Consider the following 23,400-nt stretch of genomic DNA (forward strand, 5'->3'; position numbering starts at 1 on the left):
ATTTTAAAAGTAAAAATACTCCTATGTTCTTCTATGGTATTTCGCCTATATTCATGCAAAATATCATCTCAATAGGTCCAGTAGTTTTAACGCGAATCTCAAAGTGACTTACGAACATCTAAACTTCCACAATTGTAATATTAGTAAGATCAAGATGTCTAACTTAAAACGGACTAAACAGATTTTACTTCAAGGTTAACCTAGTCAACATTTCGTGTGAGCAAAACATAATCCTGAAACAGGATATTGGCTTACGATTTCACTTACCAAAACATTTCTTTCTCTTTTATAAAAAAATCAAAAATTAAAAGGTAAAGAATTTGAAAGTCTTCGTTGCAAACTAGTCGTTAACAACAATTCCCAAAAATTATAGTTCACATACAAATATTAGGCCTAAAAAATGCATTGACTGACTGCAAATCTAAAATACTCTATGGGAACTTTATTTAAAAGCTGAAATAATATAAAAAAACCGCGAATGATCCATCAAATTGAAGCCAAAATAACATTTCATATCGTTGAACAATCAACGCTGATCCTGTATTGTTGTGCAATATCAATGCGTAAGAGGCTTTTAGGAGTAGGCCTAAATCTGAAGAGTTTGTCCGATATTGCGAATATTAACAACACAGTGAGTAAAATCTGGATATTATGTATTCTCCTAAACCCTCTTCGGAGTGTATTTATGTATCTAGGATACTTAGGAATAACGCCAAAAAAACAACTAAACTTTAGTTAAAGGCTACTGCTGAGTTAAAGCACAACATAATTCTTTACAATATTCAGACGAAATACTGATCCAACCGTTAACTATTGGATACTTAATAGTCAAAGAATACAACTGTTAAACTTATTTTAGAATTTTTGGAAAATTTAAATGTGTAATCGATGTTTAACTAACCAAAAACACTCGACTGGTAGCGAAGCAAACATTTTAATGTGGCGATATTTAATTCTTAAGTTAATTGCAATTCTATTAATCCAGATATAATGTGAAATACGCTAACAGTAAAAATAGGATTTCAATATTCAATGGCTCCATCTTAAAAGAACCAGAACTAGAAGTAAAAGTAAAAGGTAACTTCAAAAGAAATTCAACTAAGAATTATGTTGTGCTTTAACTTAGCAGTAGTCTTTAACTAAAGTTTACTTGTTTTTTTAGCGTTATTCCTAAGTATCCTAAATACATATATACACTCCGAAGAGGGTTTAGGAGAATACGTAATATCCGGATTTTACTCACTGTGATGTTAATATTCGCAATATCGGACAAACTCTAGGAAAACTATCTGGAATAATTTCATAAAAGATGTAACAATTAATCTTCAAAACCTTCAAAAAAATTGATCTTAAAAACGTAAAGCATATAGTTCGAAAATTGAAAATCCACAAGAAGTTTGTAGTAAATAAATTTCGTTACGGTTCTATAACATTGTCAGCTACCTGCACGTATGAATCCAGTTAGCGTATGTTAGGGGCGGATGGGAGCAGACAGGGGGGCAACCCCCCACTCCCTGGGGGCAAGAGGGATAAACTCCCCAAATTGTTCACAGTCAATCAGCACGCCCTTTGTTTACGAAAACACGCCTAGAAATTATATCAACGTGAACTCAATATTCCTCTGAATTTTGGCATTCACAAATGCTCGTGAATTTTTGTACAGAAGTTGTACAATTTGAATTGAATACAGTTATAACAATAGTTTAGGTATGGAATATGTGTTATATGGGTTATTAAAACTGTTTAGATTGCCATGAAACTTGATAAAGATTATTCAATAACTTACAATAATGAAATAAAAGTATTAGTTGAGATATTAAGGCATTGTTATATGAATTGGAAAATGTTTTTTTATATATAGCCTACACTTTTTAATTTAGAAGTTTGTATGTGTTGTATTCTTTAAGACCAGTACGACTCAAAAAAATACAGACCTTTCCAAACTTACTACAGTACACACTTTATTCCTCCCAAATGTCCAAGAAACCATTTTAACTAAAACCATAAGACCAGCTATTTTGAATAAACTAACTTCACTAAGTATGCTATTGGTACACTGACTAACCACAATCGTACTTTAGTCCACTTAAAATTTTCAAATTCTTAACAGTATCTTTAGATGTACTAGACGCTAAAAACTACTATTTTTAACAGAGTGACAAAGCCAAATGCAAAGAATATTTTTGATTCCCAATTGATACCAAAACTACATCTGTTTTTACAAATCATCTGCTGTCATCAACAAACTGTAAGGCAGAAATAATTTGTTTTTATTTATTGAACAACCCACCAAAAAGCTAAACAGTTTTCTTACTAAAGGAATCATCTCATTGAGAATAAATAGTTTCAAATCGTAACTAAACTAAATCCATTTCTTACGTTCATATGAAACATTAATAGTTTCCTAGACTAGTAAAATCTTTCAAAAAGTCCATTCCTACAACAACAAAAATCATCGCACACGCGAAACGTATTTTCGAGCGATTACACATTGGACTCAATTCCAAGAAAACGAAGGATGAAGATAATTGAGATGGCACTGTCCCGACCGATTGGTCTTGTGTACAATTTGCTGGAGGATTTGTCAAACCAATCCCTAGAGAGAGGGAGGAAATGCAAGGGCTAAATGCAGCCATACATCCAGGTGGGAGACAAAGGGAAGTGCCAGCGATGACAAAGAGGGGAAATAAAAGTGGGCTCAGTGTGCGCCCTTGTGGAGGCCCGAGTCATGTATTTCATCTGATGCGTTCTATTAGAGAGGAAAACGTTTGGCCAATGTCCTTTATGTAAGTTCGTTTAGAAAAACAATATAGTAAAAGATATTAAATAATCTTTAAAGGTATTCGGGAAGAGCAAGATTTTTTAATTACGTTCAATAGATTGTACGAGGTTTTTTACATCACAGAAAAAATGTTGTCTTGATATTTATGTTTTCCCGGGAATGTTACTGAATTTTGAAGACAAGAAAACACTAGGTTTATTTGTTTAAATTGATACAATCAAGTAAACATTTTTAAGGTAGAAACAACATTTTTTAGGGGTCGAGTTAAAAATGTATAGCAAGATGTGCAGATACAAAACAGTACGAAAGAACAATAATGCTTTTGTACGAATGAAGATGCCATATATTGCTATGATATGTAAGTGTACCATATTAGGTTACAAGTAAATTTCATGGTAAACAAATTAAGCTACAGGAAGGAACATAAGGGATGGTAAACTTCTCTTTGATATACAAGAAACGATAAATATACGTGTATATATTTGAGATAAAAAACTATCAATAAATCTATTAACTTTCAACACATAAATTGTGAAAAAGACGTTAAGCCATAGAGACAATATTGGAAATTTATTATATACCGTAAGGATCACCTACCAATACTAGAATAATTTTTGATAAGTACTTTTCCAAAGCTGTTTTTTAATGTGAAATATTTTTGCTTTTACATGTGTTTGGACATACATAAATGGTCACGATGCTTAATTAGTTTTAAGTTTTAGACGTAGGCCTACCTATTATATTCATCAATTATGAAATTTTTGCTATAAAAAGGTCATATTTTGAAAATTACCTTAGGTGCTATACCACTACCAAATGAAATGTTTAAGCCCTGATTAACTGTGAACAGTTTTGGAAACACCCGTCCCTGGGGAGGTGAGGGTGATTCCCCCCCACACCCCCCCCCCCCAACAATCATAAACTAACAAACATACGTTCCAGCTGATAGAGGGGAGCATCAAGTTAAAGATTGCCCTCATTTGTATTTGGTTCACACGTAAACTCACGCCAAACAACCATTTTGCGAACCCTTTTGAAATAAAATACAACAACATAACATTGCATCACGTTGCTGTAAAATATACAAATTATTTTAAAGGCAAATGTGAAATAAATTTGACCATTTAATTGAACAAAAATCTAATTTATTACCTGAGTTTAATTGTGAGCGGAATACAGAACACATTTATATCAATTTGACGTTTTTTAAATAGTTATTTTATATTTCCCATGTTCTTCTTTTTGTATATATTTCTATATTCGACTGTTCACACCGATGTAGTGACGTCAGTCTAAGTCACGAGGCCTACTGACAGCCAATATGGGATTTGCCGCCAAAATCGCAGCCCTAACCCTGGATACATAAATAAGCTTTCTACCAGTGAAGAGGGTTTTTACAAGAGAGGCCTACACAAATAAGGTGCATTGGTTGTACCTTTGAAATAAAAAAAAATACAGTCAGGTTTAGTGCTTTTTTTGGTTGGTTTGTTTTGATTTAGTTTTACAGGCATGTTGACGACATTAATCATTCTGTAAAGGTAAAATTATACCAACATTGGTAATAGGTTGCTAAACAGGTGCATTAAAAAAAAAATAACACGGATGCAAATTAATATTTTAATGATAATGTTGGTAAATATGACATTCGGGTGTTTAAATGTTTGTTATTCGGGAGAACTGAAATCACTAAAACACAATTAGTTTAAAAGTAGATCTTAGCTTTAATCAATGAAATACTTAAGCATCATACAACAGTTAACAAAAACAACTAATAAAATTGTAAACTGCGCCTAAACCTAGTCAGCTATAACGCAGTTAAACACAGATTACGATGAACAAAAATATTTACACAAACTTAATCATAGTGAAAGAATGTTTTAAATTAGTTTAATCATGGTTTTGATCTCCAGCTTAGGGATATGCTTGCACAATAAAACGTACAAAAAGTATGAAATTTTTAGTCATTTACAAGATTGATTTTTATTTAAACCGTCTATGGCAGTCAATGTATATCGGCTTCACGATACTAGATGAAACGTAAACTTAAGATTATTTCTACGTTGGTAAGACCAGGATTTGGATCGATATAAAAAAAACGTAAAATTACAACGGCGCGGCGTTAAGCACATTTATTAGACACAGAATTCAACAAAACCAAACACAGATATTACAGCTAGTAGGGTAAAGTTTAGTTTTCAAAGTGATACTTAAGTTCACTCCTACATCCACCCACGCCTTTACTTTGGAGTTTCACCTCCAAGGGAGTGGGGGGGGGGGGGGGGGGGGGGGCACGTACTGAGTGAAAATTTTATCTCATTTAGATAGGTTCCATAAGCAGTTTTGAAATAATTATGCCACTCATCCCTCTCAAAGTCACAACCTTTAAAGTGACGTTAATAAAATTTTGACATAAGAATAGTATTTTTAAAGCGGTGGGAAACTAAACTGTGATCAACATACCTGTTGAAGCTAATCACAATAGTTTATTGTCAAATAATAACTATTTACTGATTAATTATCACAATTTTGCCTTACTTATGTACCAAATTACCATCTCGCCATTGCCTGATATTTGTCAAAAATAAAAACTATTCGATAAGTGTAAATATATGAACTGGACAAAATGGCGTTTTAAATTCGGTTATCCATGGTTAAGTAAATCATTTGCAAGTCTTATATTGTCTGACCCATAATTCCTGCAAATATGTTCTGACGTTTAGTTCACAGGTAGTTAACTAGAATTATGGTTAACAGTTTCATTTTATTTCGGTTTGAACCTCTCGAATTGTAAAGTATAACATTTTTATTTCGTCATTTTTGCAACTTTTTATGTTTTGTAAGCACCACCACGGTTGACAAGCAATTGCAATATCTCTATTTAAAACAAGTAGCTGTTGTGGTTTACTACCAAAATAAACCAAAACAAAGTATATGAATTCTTGCGAAAGATACAATTTCAATCCAGAGGGGGAAGATTTTTATATGGCAAAGTAAGTAAATGAACCTGTGCAACAATACTACTTATCAAAGTATTTCAAAACTAGCCAAAAATCTAAAAGTTATGGAACAGTTACCTACTTTGAAAATGGAATGACTCGTTAAATCCCATTATTTCTTTATTAATGTTGTAAATAGAAGAAGCAGTGAATTGTAATTCTTTTTCAAGAAGACAGGACGTGTTTAAGCCCTTCACTCTTTGTTCAACCCACAACCCTTCCACTTACAGCTAAGGGTGCTTGTCACATATCGCTAATATGACTTTGCAAACTCCACAGTGTGGGATAACTCCGTTACAAGGGCTTGCGGCTTTATGTACTACAGTTTGTAACTTAGTAGGACTTTCGAATATTAGAACATAAGCGAATGATAAACATAAACAAAATTACGTCACTGGCTAGCTTGAATCCTACACTGATGACCACTACAGCTGTTGACACTTCAATTTGAATAATACAACCATGTTAAATTTCGGACCTCTGAACGAACTTCAAAATGGAAATTCGGGTTTAAAAAATCAATCTGATGGCATTAATTGGATGAAATCGTCTAGAAAACGAGCACGGCATCGTTCAACATTTCAGTGTAAAATTTAATACGTGAGTCGTCATTACCATTAAGATTATTGTGTCTTGAAAACTTTGAATTTGTCACTCTCAATTTTGGTTATTTTCAGTGATTATGTATGCGTTGTTGTGAATTTTAAAAACATGGAACAATGAATTTCAAATCTAACGAGTTGCTAATGATGGTCAGTGATGGGTTAAAAACTCGTCTATCATAAAGGTTCATTTTCAACACTATTATGCTCTACTTTAGATAAATTTAACAAATCTAAATTTAAAAAAATATTGGAACTTGATGATAAAATGCGATGTAAAATATTGTTACAAAATGTAAACAGAAATATTTTAAACCCTTAATTATTTGAAGGAATACAAATTCATAAATGATTTAACAAACAAAAAATTTTTGATTTGCAGACAGCATCCAAATAAAATTTAAGCGAAGAGCAAGCAAGGCAGAAAAATATACACACAAATGCAACCAAACCAAACAAAAACAACAATTAACATTGTTCACTTCATGTCTTTTTAGCTTCAAAACAACCAATCTAGACACAAGTTAAAAAGCGATTCTCACCCTCCGTATGAGTTCCTCGACGGAGTCCTCCATGTCTCCGGGTCTGAGCCTCCCTGGCTGCACCATGGAAGTCACTGATCACTGATGTAGTCACTAATCACCTTATCACTAGTCACTAATCACCCAAAACACAGTGGGGTCTAGCATATCACTAGTCACTTTCCAGTATCTATCACTATTCGGTTGATACGACACGTTGGGCTGTTGAAAAAAAAATATATATATACGCTGTTTATAAGCATAAGGGTAAAAAAAATACTTGATTTTCAACTGTGGTAGTGTGGACTAATATTATAAATTTATAAAAAATATAGTGGTGAAAAACGAAATTCGATTGTAAAATTTATACAAAGACGTATTTAGAAAGAAGTTGATTCTTTAAGAAGATGAGGGTGTATCGTCAGACCACAAATCCATATCAATCAAATTTGTAACACTCCTTTTTTTAAATCAATCCCTTATCAGGAAAATGCAAGGTATTGATGCTGTGTTTACTTAGTTAACCAAAATGATTGCACGATTACCGAAAACAATTCCCAAAATGGAACGAAGTGGAACCGTACTGGAGTGAGAAATAGGTGCGTAAGGTGTTCAGAGCGGGCCGTATGTCATCTGGAAGGGCATTTTATTTGGGGCTGGTGCCAGGGGGGGGAGGTATGTAAAGTGAAAGCTGCAGGACCGAGCTCCGTTTACATAAACAGCCTTGAAACATTGATCAACTCCGGACACTCCAATCAAATCCTCCATCCCTTTGAGCCCAAATCTTGTTAGGCTTCTTTCGGCCGAGTAGATTAATCTTGTTGAGTTCCAGAAAAAGTTTTCAGGTCAAGAGAAAAAAGGAAATTTTGTCTAAACCAACATTTTGAGGTAAAATGTTAGAAAAACACTAGGTTACAATTTTGAAAAAAAAATCATATCCTCGATTGTAAAATTTCTACTAACTAGGTTAAACTAATCGGGATTTTTTAGTTAATCAATAATTTATAAGTAAACAAAAAAAAAACAATCTATTGAATCAACAATCAATAATTGACAGTTAAAATACGAGAAAAATATTTAGTTTTTTTTTTTTAATGACTAAAAACCGTTTATAGTTATTTCTGAAACTACTATTCGAAGAAGGTCTAAAGAGGTTTACTTTTTACCTGAAAGCACACCTGTTACCTGTTTTATTATGCCAAGTCATCATTGTTCAAGTTTCTTTGTTCTAAGGCTTTTTTATTGGTTGAAAAACTTACTGTTATAACCATTACATTCAGTTGATGTTTTATTGTTTCGTAAATTTCGCGGTTTGACTTTTGCGAAATATTGTAATGTACATTTTATAATTGATATTTTTAATCCTCTCTACACGACTCATCTAATAATATGTTACAAAAATTTCAAATGTTAATTAAACGTATTTCAATATTTTTAATACTAAAATGTACCAAAAAAAGTCATTATACATCAAACAATTGGATAAACAAAATTCAAGCAGAAAATACTTTGTATACTAAGTTAAAGTCAAAAATATTTTATCTATATAAGATTTCCCGAATCAACCTGGTAGCAGGCCAAGTTCAAGTCGTCACATAAGACGAGATATACCTGGCAACAAAAAGCAATAAATCAGAAGTAGTTAGTCAGCTGTTTGGTGATTTATTGTCGATCAGCTGATGTTATCAGAAGGGGCGGGGCGAGGAGCGACCAGATGTTAAACTGTTACTTGACACGCAACACTTGATAAATAACTCGAAACTTACCAAGTTGTTGAAACCACTAGGTCGATCAGCTGTTCCCAACAGCTGTACGGTTTAATCTTCTTGTGTTAAAATATGTGAAAAATTGAAATTTGTCTTTGTTTACCAAATTTATTTATATGGGATCTCACATGATTTTAATAGCTGAAAGGGGACTTGGAAACACAAGGAGAAGATTTTAACTGGTTCTAAAATATAGTAAAACGTAAAAATCTAGATACAAACTATTATTTAAATGCAAATAAATCCTTAAATTTATCGTAACCTAACTGACATTTTCCAAGTCTAGGCCTACCTCAAAAAAATGAAATATAATATAAACATATGAAGTGCAATAAAACACACACCTATTTATTGTGTATTTTACAATTAACATTACACATATGTATACTGTCAATATTACAAGAACTATATGTGTAAATAAACGAATCCTAACTAAATCCTTCCAAATACATGTATAGATACGTTTTAGCGGATCCAAACACAAGTATAACCTATATTACGAACAGTGTAATCAAACATTCTTGTATTTTACCACACCTTGAATCAAAAGATTCATCATATCGTCAACAAATGAATTTAAGATAATTTTATACTTTGAAGCTATAAGACATACGAAAATAATAAATAAATAATGTAATAAGAAACTATAGATTTACAAGGGGGATGTTTGCATGTAAAATGAGCCGGAAGTCTAAAAGCTACACCAAGGGTGGGAAACATCGCCTATGACGGATGACGTCATTCATCACGTGACCTGACATAGCCTAGTGGAAGGGAGGGGTGCTGGTGCTGCTGACATAAATATATAATCATGTATAAGACATGGAATTTTTAAAATAAGTATGCTATTGTTTTAAAATAAAAACTATAGAATGAACATACGATGATTATTATTGACTGGTAAATGTTATAAATAACACCATATAAGCTCAATCAGCTAACCTTATGACTTATATGCAAATCGATACTGAACAAAACCACGTTAAAATATGGTAGTTCGAAATTGATAGATTAGACTGCAAGACTCTGGTCGTGAAGGCCCGCGTTCAAATCTCGACAAAAACCAACTGCTTTGGCTAAGATCGAGCCCGTTTGTTCACGCTCTCCTTAATTTTGTTAGCGGAAAGTAAATAAAAGAAACTTTTTATAACACTTAAAACATATATTTACCGTCTTGTGAGTAACAGCATAAGCGTAAATATATGTTTTAAGTGTTATAAGACGTTTCTTTTATTTACTTTCCGTAAATTTAATAACACGTACAATGCTGATCAAGAAGTTATTTAATTTTGTTAGTCATATAATATACCTAACAAACATTATAGATTTTTGAACCTAAAAATGTTTATTTACTGTTGTTTTAGTCGGTAATAAAGATTCCTCCTTTAAAAGCAGCTTAATAAAATATCCATCCCCCCGTTACTGATACAGTAGAGGTTAACTATAAAATTATAAAACATCTGAACCTACAGTGTATACAAAGAGTAAAAACGTAGTCGATGGCACGTTAAATGAAAAATCGACATCAGCATATTGATTTTATGGGACACTCGAGCATAAAATGAAACCAATAGGAGGGTTTCTTACGAAAGAACAGCCTTACGATGATTAAACTTCCGATCGGTCGAGATTCGTCAGTTGACATAAAATCGACACTCGATGGCATGGAGATAAAACCGGACTTTATGTCGTTGGTTATGGCGAGATTGTCGTAAAAACGGACACCCTGTACTCTGCTGTATTTCTAACGGTTTGTTGCTGCTTCTAAGTTAACGCCAGATAGACATAGATTTGTATATAATTTCCGACTTATAATAGTCATAAAATAAATTCCAAAATAATATTTAAAATTTTAAAAATATTTCTTTATGTTCTATAAGTGTGAAACATTGTACAACGTTGTCGTTTTTTTTAGTTACAACAATAATATTTTTTCTAAAAAATTGTCTTTGCAACTTATATTCCTATGTTCACATTTAAAAACAAACTCACAAAACAGTGATTGTAAACAAAAACATTAATTAAACTATAAATCATCCTATTGTGAGTTAGGGTTAAGTGGTCAACAGGAAGGTCAAATGATAACAAACTTATCAGAGGCTAGGTCGTAATTGCGAAATGAATAACACTCATCGCATCAGGGGAAGTTACTCAACGTCCTTGAAGTAATCAACTTAATCAAGTGTTGATTCCTGAGCAAATGCCAAGAGCTGGAATACGCCCCGTTGGAGACGAAATATAAAATGTGAGAGTGTTTTACTTGTGTTTCTATCATTGGCATTTTTGACAGTTTTTGTCAGGGAACAGTTCATACCCTGGAATGAATAATATTAGTGAAAGTCCAATGGAAAAATGTCATCTGGGTCTAGAAACGACATCGCTTGGAATCGAACCAGCGACCCTCAGATTTGAAGGAATGTTGACTAAATAACAAGTTAAAGTTGTCACCAGCTTTTTAATCAAATTTGTCTTAGTTGATGTGAGCCCTCTACAGATTGCGCTGATATAAATTCCTGATTTCTGCTGACTACACGATGGTTTTTACTAAGTCAAACTGAAGGAATGACTTTTTTGATCCATAGCAACTGTTAAGACCCAGCAAATATTTCAATAAAAAAAGGTGCAAAATAGATTTTTAGACACTAGAGCAATCAGTGACCGGCTCACACAACAATATTAGTTTTTAGTAAAAAACTGGCGACAGCTGATCCATATAGATGGGATGTCTTCTTCTGTATCCAATAGTCAATGGTAATTAGTATCCTCATGATTTTTGGGAGCGATGTAAAAGTACACAGGATATAGAATCACACTTCATCCTTTTCCTTTTCTTGACATGTAAGGACTAATTACTTACGTCAGAATTGTGGAATACAAATAATTCCAAATGTAAAGGATTCAAATCCTCATAAATGTGAGATACAAAACTCTGTATATAGACATAATATGAGAGACAGAAAACATTTTGTTCATAACAATATTTTTCTAGAATAACTAAAAAAAGGTTTATCGTACACTTATCTCTGAGTATAAAACCACTGAACGTCGTATTCTCTAGCAACTGAAGAAACTTGGCGACGAAATGATAACTTTTAAGACAATTTACCGCCGAGAACATTTAGCCCGAAACCGTCAACACTAACACAATACAACTTGGAGAGAAAAGTTTGGGACGTCGATTATGAAAACTTGGGTCCGTGAGAAGTGGAACAAACGAACTCTACTTTCTCTGCAAGCTCAATAAACTGCCACGATTCACAAATTGTTAACTCATGTTGTGGATTTTAAAAAGGGTTGTAAGATTATTTGATGGATTTATCGATTAGATGGATGACGTTTTTCAATATCATTCAAGACATTCACACATTTTGACTAAGATTACTTCTAATGTTGTTAAAAGCCCTAACTAAAATCCAACGTCATGTATCTTTTGTGATTTACCGTCATTGTAAAATGCTCAGTATATGAAATTCGTCGGGGTCAAGAATCATGTAATTACATCAAATAGGGGCAAATCTTAGGATGAAATTCATTACAATTTTACTTAGTGAGTATTATGAGTTAATCAAAACTGGTTTCTGATTTGAATGCCTGGTCATACTACCAATCAATTTACTAGTTTTCTATGGAATAGTAGAACCAGTCACAATTGTCCGAAATCCAATAGGTATATATTTTCTGGCGATTTGAAGAAGGGGAGATAAGTAAGGAGACGAGAAGAGAAGAGAAAATATCTGAATTACATGACCTCTCCATGAAAAAGCAATACGATGTCTTATTTTGTTACTTTCTCCCCCTATAAATAGTATATGGAGAAAGTATTATTTTCGTTAAAACTTTTTAGTCTGAGTTTTTAGTTGATATATCCATTTTGGGTTTCCCTGAATCCTAAAAAAGTTGTTTTCGAAGTGATGTCTGTGTGTGTGGATGTGTACAGAGCTACAGACCACACCTTTAGTCCGATTTTGATGAGATTTTGTATGTAGGTACTAATTCATGGTATCTACAGGCATTTTATTTTTTTTTGCTATTATGTTATTTTCTCATAAAAACAAATAAAATATCGGAAAAATAAATTTTCTTGAAAATATCCAGAACGATTTTGATCAAATTTATGTATGTTTTCGTCCTTTAGATTCTGAACAAAATGGTACAAATTACATTTCCGTAAAAATTACGGTTCAAAAGTTGTTGTAACTTATGTTATTTTCCCATAAAGAATCCCATAAAATAAAAAAATCTGATTATGGAAAACCCCGGTTTTGATTAAAATTAATATGTTATTGCCCTTACAATTCTAAACAAAACAATGCAACCCCATTACTGTAACAATTACGGTTCAAAAGTTATTGCAACTTTTGTGATTTTCTCCTACAAAATTATCATAGTTACTCCCACCGCTTACCCATGATAAAGGTTGTTGACAAGCTTATGGAAGAAAGTATGTGCACAGAAAACGTACTACTATAACCCAGAATGCCAACCGCATGGTAAAAAGCATTAAGCGTTTTGAGAGAGCTTTGCCTGTCAATCCGTAGGCAGTGCCACCAGCGTTGCTATGCTATTGCATGGCAACGCTAGTGGCGCTGCCTACGATTGACAGGCAAAGCTCTCTCAAAACGCTTAATGCTTTTTACCATGCGGTTGGCATTCTGGGTTATAGTAGTACGTTTTCTGTGGTATGTGTCAGATTGATGATACCGTTAATTACAATTTACATCAACATTTCCCCGTTAATATTCTCACCCCTACATGTTACCAAACTGGGATAAAAACCTCATCAAGTATCGTTTAAAGTTTACTTCTAAACTTTTGTATTAGAAAAGTTAAAGTTAAACTTTCTGCTCGGACAGTAAATAAGCGAGGAGGTATATTAGGGTGAAATTAGTGGGACATGTCACGGAAGCGGTTTTGGCAGAGGAACTGAGGAAAGGGAGTCCAGGGAGTCAACGCGGCGTGGAACAGTGGAATAGAACCGCGATTTTGGACCGGGTCCAGCATCGGGGAATGGTGGAAAAGAAAAAGAAAGTTGGATAAGAGTAGCTTGGAACGTAACCCAATGTAAAGATTATGTGTAATTTATTGTGAAAATGACGAATTGTACAGGAAAGGTATGAGGTATAGAGTTACACTAGACTCGAATTCTATAAAAACAAAATATAAATTGGACTTAACATCTTTTTAAAACAGCTATTTTATTGCATGTTTAATACTGGCTTAACGAAATCATTGATTTAAATGTGATAATGGGTACCTACCACGATATTAGAACAGGAATCGGTATGAAACATAAACAAATGCCATAACTCGCCCGAATCCTATACCAATAACATTTAACAGATGGTTTGGAATTTTTCATATGTTAAATAATGTATACTTTCGGGACAGTAACATGATTTGTTTATGTTTATGATACATACCGGGTCTGTTCTAGTATTAGTAATACCTACGAAATAAGAATACGACAAATAACGATCACCTTGAAAACCTATGAAATTTTTCATCAGCTCTAAAAATTAACACAGATTTGAATTCCAAACTGTTATGTTAATTTACTTAAATACCTTTTGATATACACAATTAAACTAACATGTAAGAATGATTGTACCATCGATTTGAAAGGAGGAAGTAAGGAATCAATTTATTTTTCAATACTAATGTACCTTTTTTACTACTACCCTACGAATGCAAAATATCTTAGTATATTTTAATAACAAATTAAACAAAAAAATCAAGAAGGCAAATATTCTTTTACTTTTATCAAGAGCCCTGATTAAGATGCAGGAGTGGCATAAGTATACGATTAAATGAAGTCTCTAGATCCAATATTAAGAAATATTCCGCCACCTCTTGTAGGGCAAGGTTCAAGCCAGCTTGATTACTCGACTTACAAAACACTGCTTTACATTAAAAACGACGCTCTTTCACCCCACCTGTTCACCTTTTAATATTACGCTTTGAGTTATGAATAATCTTGAGAAAGAGTTGTAGAAAAATAATTTACACTGGGAAAATAATTATATATATTTAGTGGTACGTGATAAGTTTTTCTTTTAAGATCAACAATAACTAGAAAGATAAGATAAAAGAAATCAGTATTTACTGAGGGTCTGCATTATTCATGATGAAAAAAACTCAGTGATAATTTCGTTCTAATAACGTATTTTAAAGACGATAAAATAATCACCCATATGTTTTCATTTCAATTTTAGTACTTAAGGTTAGCGTTTTCCCAAAACGTAAATTGTACTTTCAGAACGATATCTACGGTTGAAATCAAAATAAAGAATCACTACACAGTAACTCTTCTAAAGAACTTTTCAATTCCACCGCTGAAAGGTGATTTTCATTTGTTCAATGGGTAGAAAGAAACTTTATGAACAGATTGCAAACCTTCTACAAAGCAAACCTGACTTTCATCATGCTCGATTGTTGAAAATTAACTTAAAAGTAAACTCGTCTTACTCATATACTTCATCTGATGACTTAATAAAGATTTATCGAAACTTGATGGCAAGTGACACTTACATATCAATTTGTTGTTTTGTATTATCCTTAACTATTTTCATTAGATTTTAATACAATTTCAAACATAGCCTCCAAACGTTTATATCGTTTGGGATTGGTTTTTATTTTAAATAGGCTATCAATATCGAATGTTATTTTTTTACATGCAGCGAATAGGCTACATGTTAGAAATAATAAATATTTTGAGTAAAAAAAAAAAAACTTAATGAATTCTACGAAACTACAGTAGGGTCTACGAAAGTCTGCAGTTGAGGGAGGAGCCTATTTACCACGTGACTTCGAAGTAGCCAATGAGGACCGCACGTTGTTGCCAAATCTATTAATACGAGCTGATTTGAAAACATTGTTTAGTATTTTAATTAGTGTGGACAACTGGCGATATGGCAAAGTCGCACTAGCCTTGTTTTGTGATTGGCTGCCACCAACTGCATACTCTCGTGGTCCCTACTGTAGAGCAAATTTATTTTTTACTCGTAAATGAATCGATGATGCTTCCTTTGACAGGTTAACGATAACAATAATAACACCAGCTACGGACTGTTTCCCTAGTAAAATGTTAACATTTCTACTAGACATTGTGAGAAAAAATATTAATTTCGACCAAGAAGTTTTGTAAATTCAATAACGAATTTGCCTACATTGAAGACTCTTTGATCCACGACAATGTAAGATACGTCAACATCAAATGTTTTACGTACTATTTCATCCAACATTTCTCGTTGCTAGTAGTTATGATCTTATTCAAATCAACACAAAGCCCTGTATAATTTTCAGTTTAGAGGTGCAAATCGTAGCCGGAGTAAGAGACAATTTACAATCCCCTACTTTGACACATTCACAGTCCCATCTACATAAACAATACAGATTGCTCTTGTATGCTAAGTAGTCTGGCGCAGAACTCAGGTACCTAAACGGTTACACTGTGAAGTCGAGATCTAAATAGTACATTAACTAAAAGATTAAAACTCGTTTCAGTGGGGAAATAGCTTCATACAGATCATACAAAAGATGTATGACTTTTAACGTTTTAATTATGGTTTTTACCCACAGGACCTTCATGCGAGGTGTTAATAAAAACGCCACATTACCTTGATTGAGTGAAAATTGAGTTAACATTTATATATTTAAATATTATCGACACAGACTAATTTTGAAGTAACTCTGCTGACGAGTCATGCAAAATCTTTAGTGAAAGTGAATTTAGCTATATTGTAATCCAAAACCATAATATGCACATTTGTATTCCATGAGGGACTTCAAATTTGACTATATTTGAAAGATACTAAGTGAATCAACTGACATTAGAGGATGTCGATATGGATTTGTAAACTTAATAGTTTGTAGTGTGTTATTCCATTTGACTTAAAACATGTTCAGATGTATTGCTCTAGTAAATGCATTTCAACCTTAAACTCATCTTTGGATCGATACTAATTACATTATTGCTAAGCATGCCTCGATAATCTAATGGATTTCCTATAGGGTAAGGTTTCAAATTTATATCGAACACAGTGAATTGATGGTTGAGTAAATTAAACAAAATATCGTTAAAAAGTTGTGAACAAAGTGTTAGGCCCTGATGAGCCTTCTTTTACAACCATTCTCATTCGCTTATCCAACTTATCCAATGGTCTCGTTAGTTTTCGTTCATCCCTATCATCATCAGTTTACAATCTTCATCTTCACAAAAAATTTCACTTGGTTTTCGTTCATCCATCGTAAGTATTCAAAATCTTCTAACCTGACTGTCGCTTTTCATTGTGCAGAAGTGTACAAGTATGTCATGGATGTAAATATAGTTTTGTTTTAGTCTATACTAATCTTACACTGATATATAAATAGTTTCTAACATCAATTTTGAAGGCTAACAATGAAAATAGTATGTTTTTAAGAACGAAAATAACATTTGTAGTTCTAAATCATGTTCGATATCGTAGATGGAAGTTCGATATCTTACAACCCGTCTTGTGATTTACACAAAAAATAAACACTAAGTTGTCCAATTTAAAATATGTAGCCTGAAAAATAAATAATCTACTGAATAATATGCAACTGGTCAAAGCAAGCCAGTCACCTGCCAAAAAAAATATTAGATTACAACTTATGGTTGCTAAGCGATGGAGATAGCCTGTCCCCCAATCTGTGGTAGAAACGTATAGCTACGTTGGCATCATATTACGCATAACTATTTATGCAGAAACCAACAATTAACAGCTGATTTTGCAAAACACGAATAAACCGTTTTAATTCTAGACAATGGTCGCTAAGCAACGACAACAATGAAGATAATTAAATTAACATTTGTGGCTTAAGCCCGTTACATTTCGTAAAGCTGGGTTTTCCTAGACGCGGAGTCGGCCAGCGGAGAGCGGACAACGGAGAGCGGAATTGAAATTAACATGGCATTCCGCTCCGCTGCTAGGAAAACAGTAACATTAAATTACCTAAGACAAGCTGAGTCCGCTCTCCGCGTTCCTCTCTCCGCTGGCCGACTCCGCGCCTAGGAAAACCCGGCTTTAGACTCACGATTGAATTAATTTGTTTAGTTAGGTAACTGTAGTAATTAGGTAAGCTACAGTCACATAGTACCTATAAATCACTTTTGGTCATCCAATTAAGCTACGAAAATGAAAAATTCTGTATGGTAAAATTGTATTCTCTGATTGTTTGTGAATATTTCATTTCATTGCCAATGCATGATGCAGTAACAAAAGAAGAATGTTTACAACGGAAAGTAGTGTTTACGGCTTGACTACGAAGGACAATGTTTGTAAACACTTCTTTCATTGTTAACCACGAATAGCCCACCCACTGCTGTGTTACAATTTAGGTAAAACGACGAATGGACAGGAGATATAAAGGACATTCTCTGTGAGTTGCATGCTTTTAAAGTGATGGTAAATAATAGAGAGTCCAAACTCCAAGCAAAACCAAAAGTAATTTTAAATTTGAAGAAAATTCGAATTATTAATATGAAAACATTGACAGGTCTCTTATCAATGTTATTATTAGAGAGTTATTATTAGTTATTATAGTTATTATTAGGCTTTCTAATGCTACTATTCTTTCAGAGTCATCTCTGTAAAATTTAGCTCTAAACATAAACAGCTAAAAAAATCATAAATTTTTTATTAAGCATACAACAATGAATCTGAATCAAATAAATGTATATCTAACCTACCAAAATCACACAGTATTTAATCATAGTCTTTTATAATGACCGTTTGATTAGTGTTGCGTATTAAATGCTATTTTTTGATAACACTTATAAACACTATCCCAAAGTATACAATTAATTTTATGGAAGATTTTTACCCCCTCAAAGATTATATCTTCGTTATCCCCAGTGTTTATACTTATTAAGGGAGCATTGCAGTTTGCGAGGGAAATACCCACCATAAAGCCGAGATCTCACTGTGGACTCCCGCGCTTTTAGCCGCCTCGCTGGGCGCTAAAACCTCCGTGCAGCCGAGCTCAGGTTTGTTTGACAGAATAATGACTGGGATTCTTTGTATTTCAAAACTCTTGTTAAGATTTTTTATATATTTTTCGAAAATTATATATTTTTTTTGCTTGTTGGTATTTCGAAGTATTCTGTTAGAACCGAACCGCAATTAATGAATACTTAAATTAGGTTAGCATCAGCACGTATCGAGGAAAAGTTTCGATTGTGATTGATTTTCAACATTTTATTAGAAGTAGGTGGGATAATATAATTATGTGTGAAAGAGAATGATTGCAACTTTATATATTTTGGTGAATTCGCGTACCTATTTATTCAGGCACTGTTACTTGGTTAACTCTTTATGATTGGATATATTGTTAAAATTGGCATACCGAGGCTGAATTGGTATTGGTGGCACTGGAATCAAGGAGCATTTCAACGTATTTAAAAAATGTAATGATTGAAAAATATTTAAAAATCCTGTAAAATACATTCAAGTTCAATAAACTAATTGACTATATTTCACAAGGATTCCTTAAATCTTGAAAGCTATTCTTACTAATAGTGTGACTTTTTAGTTCTTGATTTTCACTCCTCGAGCCCTGAATTTTAGTTCAGCATCTTAAAAAAATTGCAATTCATAATCCTTTACTCAGCTCAAGCTTACTCGAGCCTAACGAAAACTCATTTAATTACAAAACATAGGTGTCTAGTTTAAAGACAGTCAACCATTGGAGTGACAAAAAAATCTTGCAATTTCAGTTGATTTCAGTTTATTTAAACATTACTAAATTAACTTTTCCGTGATGAAAGGTTTGTTAAATCACCATGAAAGAGAATCGAACAGAAGCCTCATTGTGGAACGCAAACACCAGCCCGGGGGAGGGTTTTGTTTCTGTTTCTGCTCGTTCTTTCATTCCTTCCATCTCGCGCGATGCTGCATAATTTTTATTCATTGGCTTTTACAGTAAAAAAATTACTCACCAAAGCTTTTTGTGTTATTTAACTCTGTTACAGTGATACAACTTGCATCATCACGTCAATTACGGAAAACCTAAATGGATATATATTTATACAATAAGGGTTTTCTTTGTACCATCCATTTTTCAGCTGTTCCACTCATCTGGTTTTTACAGTTGGGGTGTCATTTTAAAGCTTATGATCTAGTGAAGGGACGAATAGTACCTAGAAAAGTACCCTTCAACGCTTCGCCCCCGTGGGGTTTGAATTATTCTCAGAGGTCACTTTCAAAGATCCAGTGACGTTGACCATCTTCCTTTGCGACAGTTTAAATGTGCAATTAAATGTGAACAGCTGATCAGCTAAATGTTTAACCACAGTCATATTGTAAACAAGAAACAAAATAGTTGTATGCTGGTTTTAAATAGGCAATTGTTTGTGAGTCTGATTTAATTTTTGTCACTCTTAATTGTGCGGATTTAAAATCCACAAATGTAATTTGTTGTTAATCAATTAGAAGTTTTATTAACCTAATAATTAATGTCTTAAACAAAATTCTTTGAAAAGTAATTAGTTTATGGCCCCGGCAAAACAAGTATTGGATGCGCAATTCCAGGAGCATACAAAATAAAAACCACACTTGCATAAATAACTAATAACCAGGATGCAAACAATTTTTACAAACAAAAAAAAAACTGGGTGTCTAATTTATATTTTCATGATTTAAGAATACTTCGCTAATTAACCAGATCGTTTCAGGACTCTGGGGATTTTGTTAAACCTTCCCCTAATTATGCTGGTGCCGCAATCCCTCCTTATTTCCCGCCAAGACGGTTTCTTAGAGCTATGAACATTGTCGTTATCCGCAGCCTTCTTTCGGCGTTCTGTCCAATAATTATATCCAACCGTTAAACTGTATGCTAGTGGGGAGCGAGCTGGCGTAGTAGTTAGAGCGCGGGACTTCAGTCCCTGAGGTCCCGGGTTCGATCCCCGCCAAGTCACCGATGGATTTTATCCAAGTGATAATGCCGCAACCCCTAGGTCTAGCCTGAAGTAATGTGAAAAACAATCCCAGGTTCATGCCTAGCGTCCTAGAAAAAAAAGAAAAAAAATCTGTATGCTAGTCATGACCTTCCGGATGGGGTTTTCCTACACTAGACATGGTTTAGAACGCTATCTTGCAATATATTTGTTCGTTCCTGTTTACAAAGATAACATTGTAAATATGTTTTTCACTAAGGATGTTATAGTTTGTTGATTTATCATGTTGAAATGTCCTTAGTTTTGTCAAAGAGTCGAAAGAGTTTTAAAAAATGGTCACTTTGTGGTCTAAATCAAAATTATTGAAAAATTCCATAAAATTGCTAAATTGTAAACAAAAACCTACATGTCATCAAATTCAGATGATTCAAAAGGAAGATTGTATTATTGTGAATGAGGAAACATCATTCCTATTTCATTTACGTATTAAATTATTTAAAACAATTAATTACACCAAATTTAACAATGACTGTAAATTCTTTACCTATTAACGATTCACCGATTCATAACACACAATATTTCTTAACAATTGAAAACGCTTCAGAACTGATTCGAAATTCCAACATGGAAACTAATTTAGTATGGCGATTGCAAAGGCTACATGGCGGTGAATGACAGTTAGGCTGCATGCTCTGACTCTGACCACCAACAATTAGAACAGTGATCCTAGCAGAGTAGTTGAGCCTGCAGCTTTAACCATGTGTGCGAAACTTTCAGCCGATAATACCAGGACTAGTGTAAAACAAACTAATCAATAATGTGGCATTATGTGTTGAATACTGCACTGTGGGGGTGTTAAAATGTCACTATGTTTAGTTAGAATTTATCCGAAACATTTGTTTGTAGTTATAAGTACAGTTGACACCTGTAATACTAAGGAACACAATGTCTATCAGTTAAAAATTACATTGAAACGAAAACGAAAATTGAGTAATTCGGTCTTTAGGTGTTTTTTTAATGCAACATCGAGGTAGAAAATGTAATGAACGCATTTTGGAAAAATTTTACAATATATAGGTACATTAATGACGAATTTCAACAGAAATAATCTTTGAAGGTTAATTGTTTTTTACAATTACTGTATATATTATTACTAGCCAATGCAAAATCAACAAATTATTCAATCCATTCATAAGAGTTGTGTGCGCTCTTACTGTAACCTTAAACTGTAATGTTATGTTTAAAAAAAATATTCAGCAGAAAATGGTCGGGGTAATAATGTTAAATAACATCGGGAACAATACGATAAACAATTGACGAAAAATAACCCCAATTTTTAAATAAATGATGAAAAAGTTCGAATTTAAAACAACGTACACGAATTAACATATCGTCTTCTACAAAACAATGGGAGTGGTGGAATTGACCCTTTATTACTAAGATTCCAACGAAACCCAAAATCCTCTTGTACCGTATCGTAGTTTGCAGCCATTCCAGTGAGCAATTATTAGGTATTTAACCACAATTCAAACGTTAACAAAACACCATCCTACAATACCGAATACATCATAGAACAACTCGACCTAGTGGGGAGGCGAATGGCCAAAATTCCAAAGTTGGCTCACCCCGAAAGGTAACCGGTGAACACTATGCTAGATGATATTGTATAGTAGTAGAGATGATATTTTGACCGGTGTTCACTCTGTATGAGTGGGACTCCGTTTTCTGGACGCCATTTTCCAAAATGGCGGATGTCACTGTTTGATCTTTGTATAACTCGAGCAAAAATGAACTGATTTTGATGAAATTCGGTATAAACGTTTAAACTTACATTTATTCGAACGGGTTCACGAACCAGCATGATCTGATCATGGGAACGGGGGTTTATGTGGGTTTTATGGGGTAAAAATGGGATTTTTTTATTTTTTGCCCCCAAAGCACAAAATTTTCCTATTTTTCTCTAAACCATTTTAAAGAACTTAAAAAAACAAATAATTTAGTATATTAACGTATTTTTGTACCCTTATTGGTTACGGAGAAAATTCAAAAAATTGTTAATTTAAAATTCACATGTTATTCTTATGGAGGATATCGTCAACTCTTGTAGTTTGCTTGTTTATGGATATATTTTGATCATACTTGGTAAACTTATTTATTTATACTAAGATATTAATATTCTACTAACATTCACGCTTTATTAGCCTCCCTGTAACAGCAAACCTAGGTACTCGTTAAACCTAATGTTATTTAAATTGAATTAATTTAAAAACGAATCAGGCAATTGGAAATCCACTTAGTCTGCAGGTTCGCTGTGAGGCGGGTATTTTATTCTTGAAATTTCTTCCTATACCTAGTGGTTCAGGAGATACTGTATAAGCAGTTAAAGCTGGGGTTTCCTCCATGTTAATTAGATTGATCCGTTTTAACTGTCACCCTATGTATCCCGTTGGGCCTTCGCACTTTTCAATATACACAATTTATCTTCTATTTTTAAAATAATGGACCTCAATACAATGAGACATTAAATTAACTTTTATTTATTTATTATCAGTTATTACAATAATATTTCTTTAAACATAAATTCTTTACTGTTCGTATTTAACTTTATTCTATCGTGCTTAGTTTTGTAAAAATTTCGGATTGAACAGAGCGGCAAATCCTCATTTGGAGGGTTCGGCAGGTGCTAGCCACCCGCGGCTGTCGTAGCATCGCATTCGTACTGAAGCTTAGTCATAACCATCGACATATAAAACTAACTAATGTTATAGTTTTATACATCGATGGTCATAACTAAGCTTATACCCCTCTGATATGATATT

General features: G+C 33.3%; 1 protein-coding gene across 5 annotated transcripts in view; it reads right to left on the bottom strand.

Moving 5' to 3' along the window:
• The window catches only part of LOC128985466 (uncharacterized protein CG43867), a 424,696-nt gene that overhangs the window by 74,640 nt on the left and 326,656 nt on the right, over nt 1-23,400 (bottom strand). For 2 of the 5 annotated variants that reach the window (XM_054404963.1, XM_054404964.1), the window contains exon 2: nt 6,923-7,123. The exons of the other annotated variants lie outside the window; for them this stretch is intronic. In XM_054404963.1, coding sequence (XP_054260938.1) covers nt 6,923-6,988 — 66 coding nt within the window. In that variant the 5' untranslated portion in view covers nt 6,989-7,123. The remainder of the gene's footprint in view (nt 1-6,922; nt 7,124-23,400) is intronic. 5 annotated transcript variants of the gene reach the window in all.

Source organism: Macrosteles quadrilineatus, unplaced genomic scaffold (assembly GCF_028750875.1).
Source record: "Macrosteles quadrilineatus isolate MER2022 unplaced genomic scaffold, UCM_ALF_1.0 Scaffold_2__2_contigs__length_208266976, whole genome shotgun sequence".
Taxonomy (NCBI): domain Eukaryota; kingdom Metazoa; phylum Arthropoda; class Insecta; order Hemiptera; family Cicadellidae; genus Macrosteles; species Macrosteles quadrilineatus.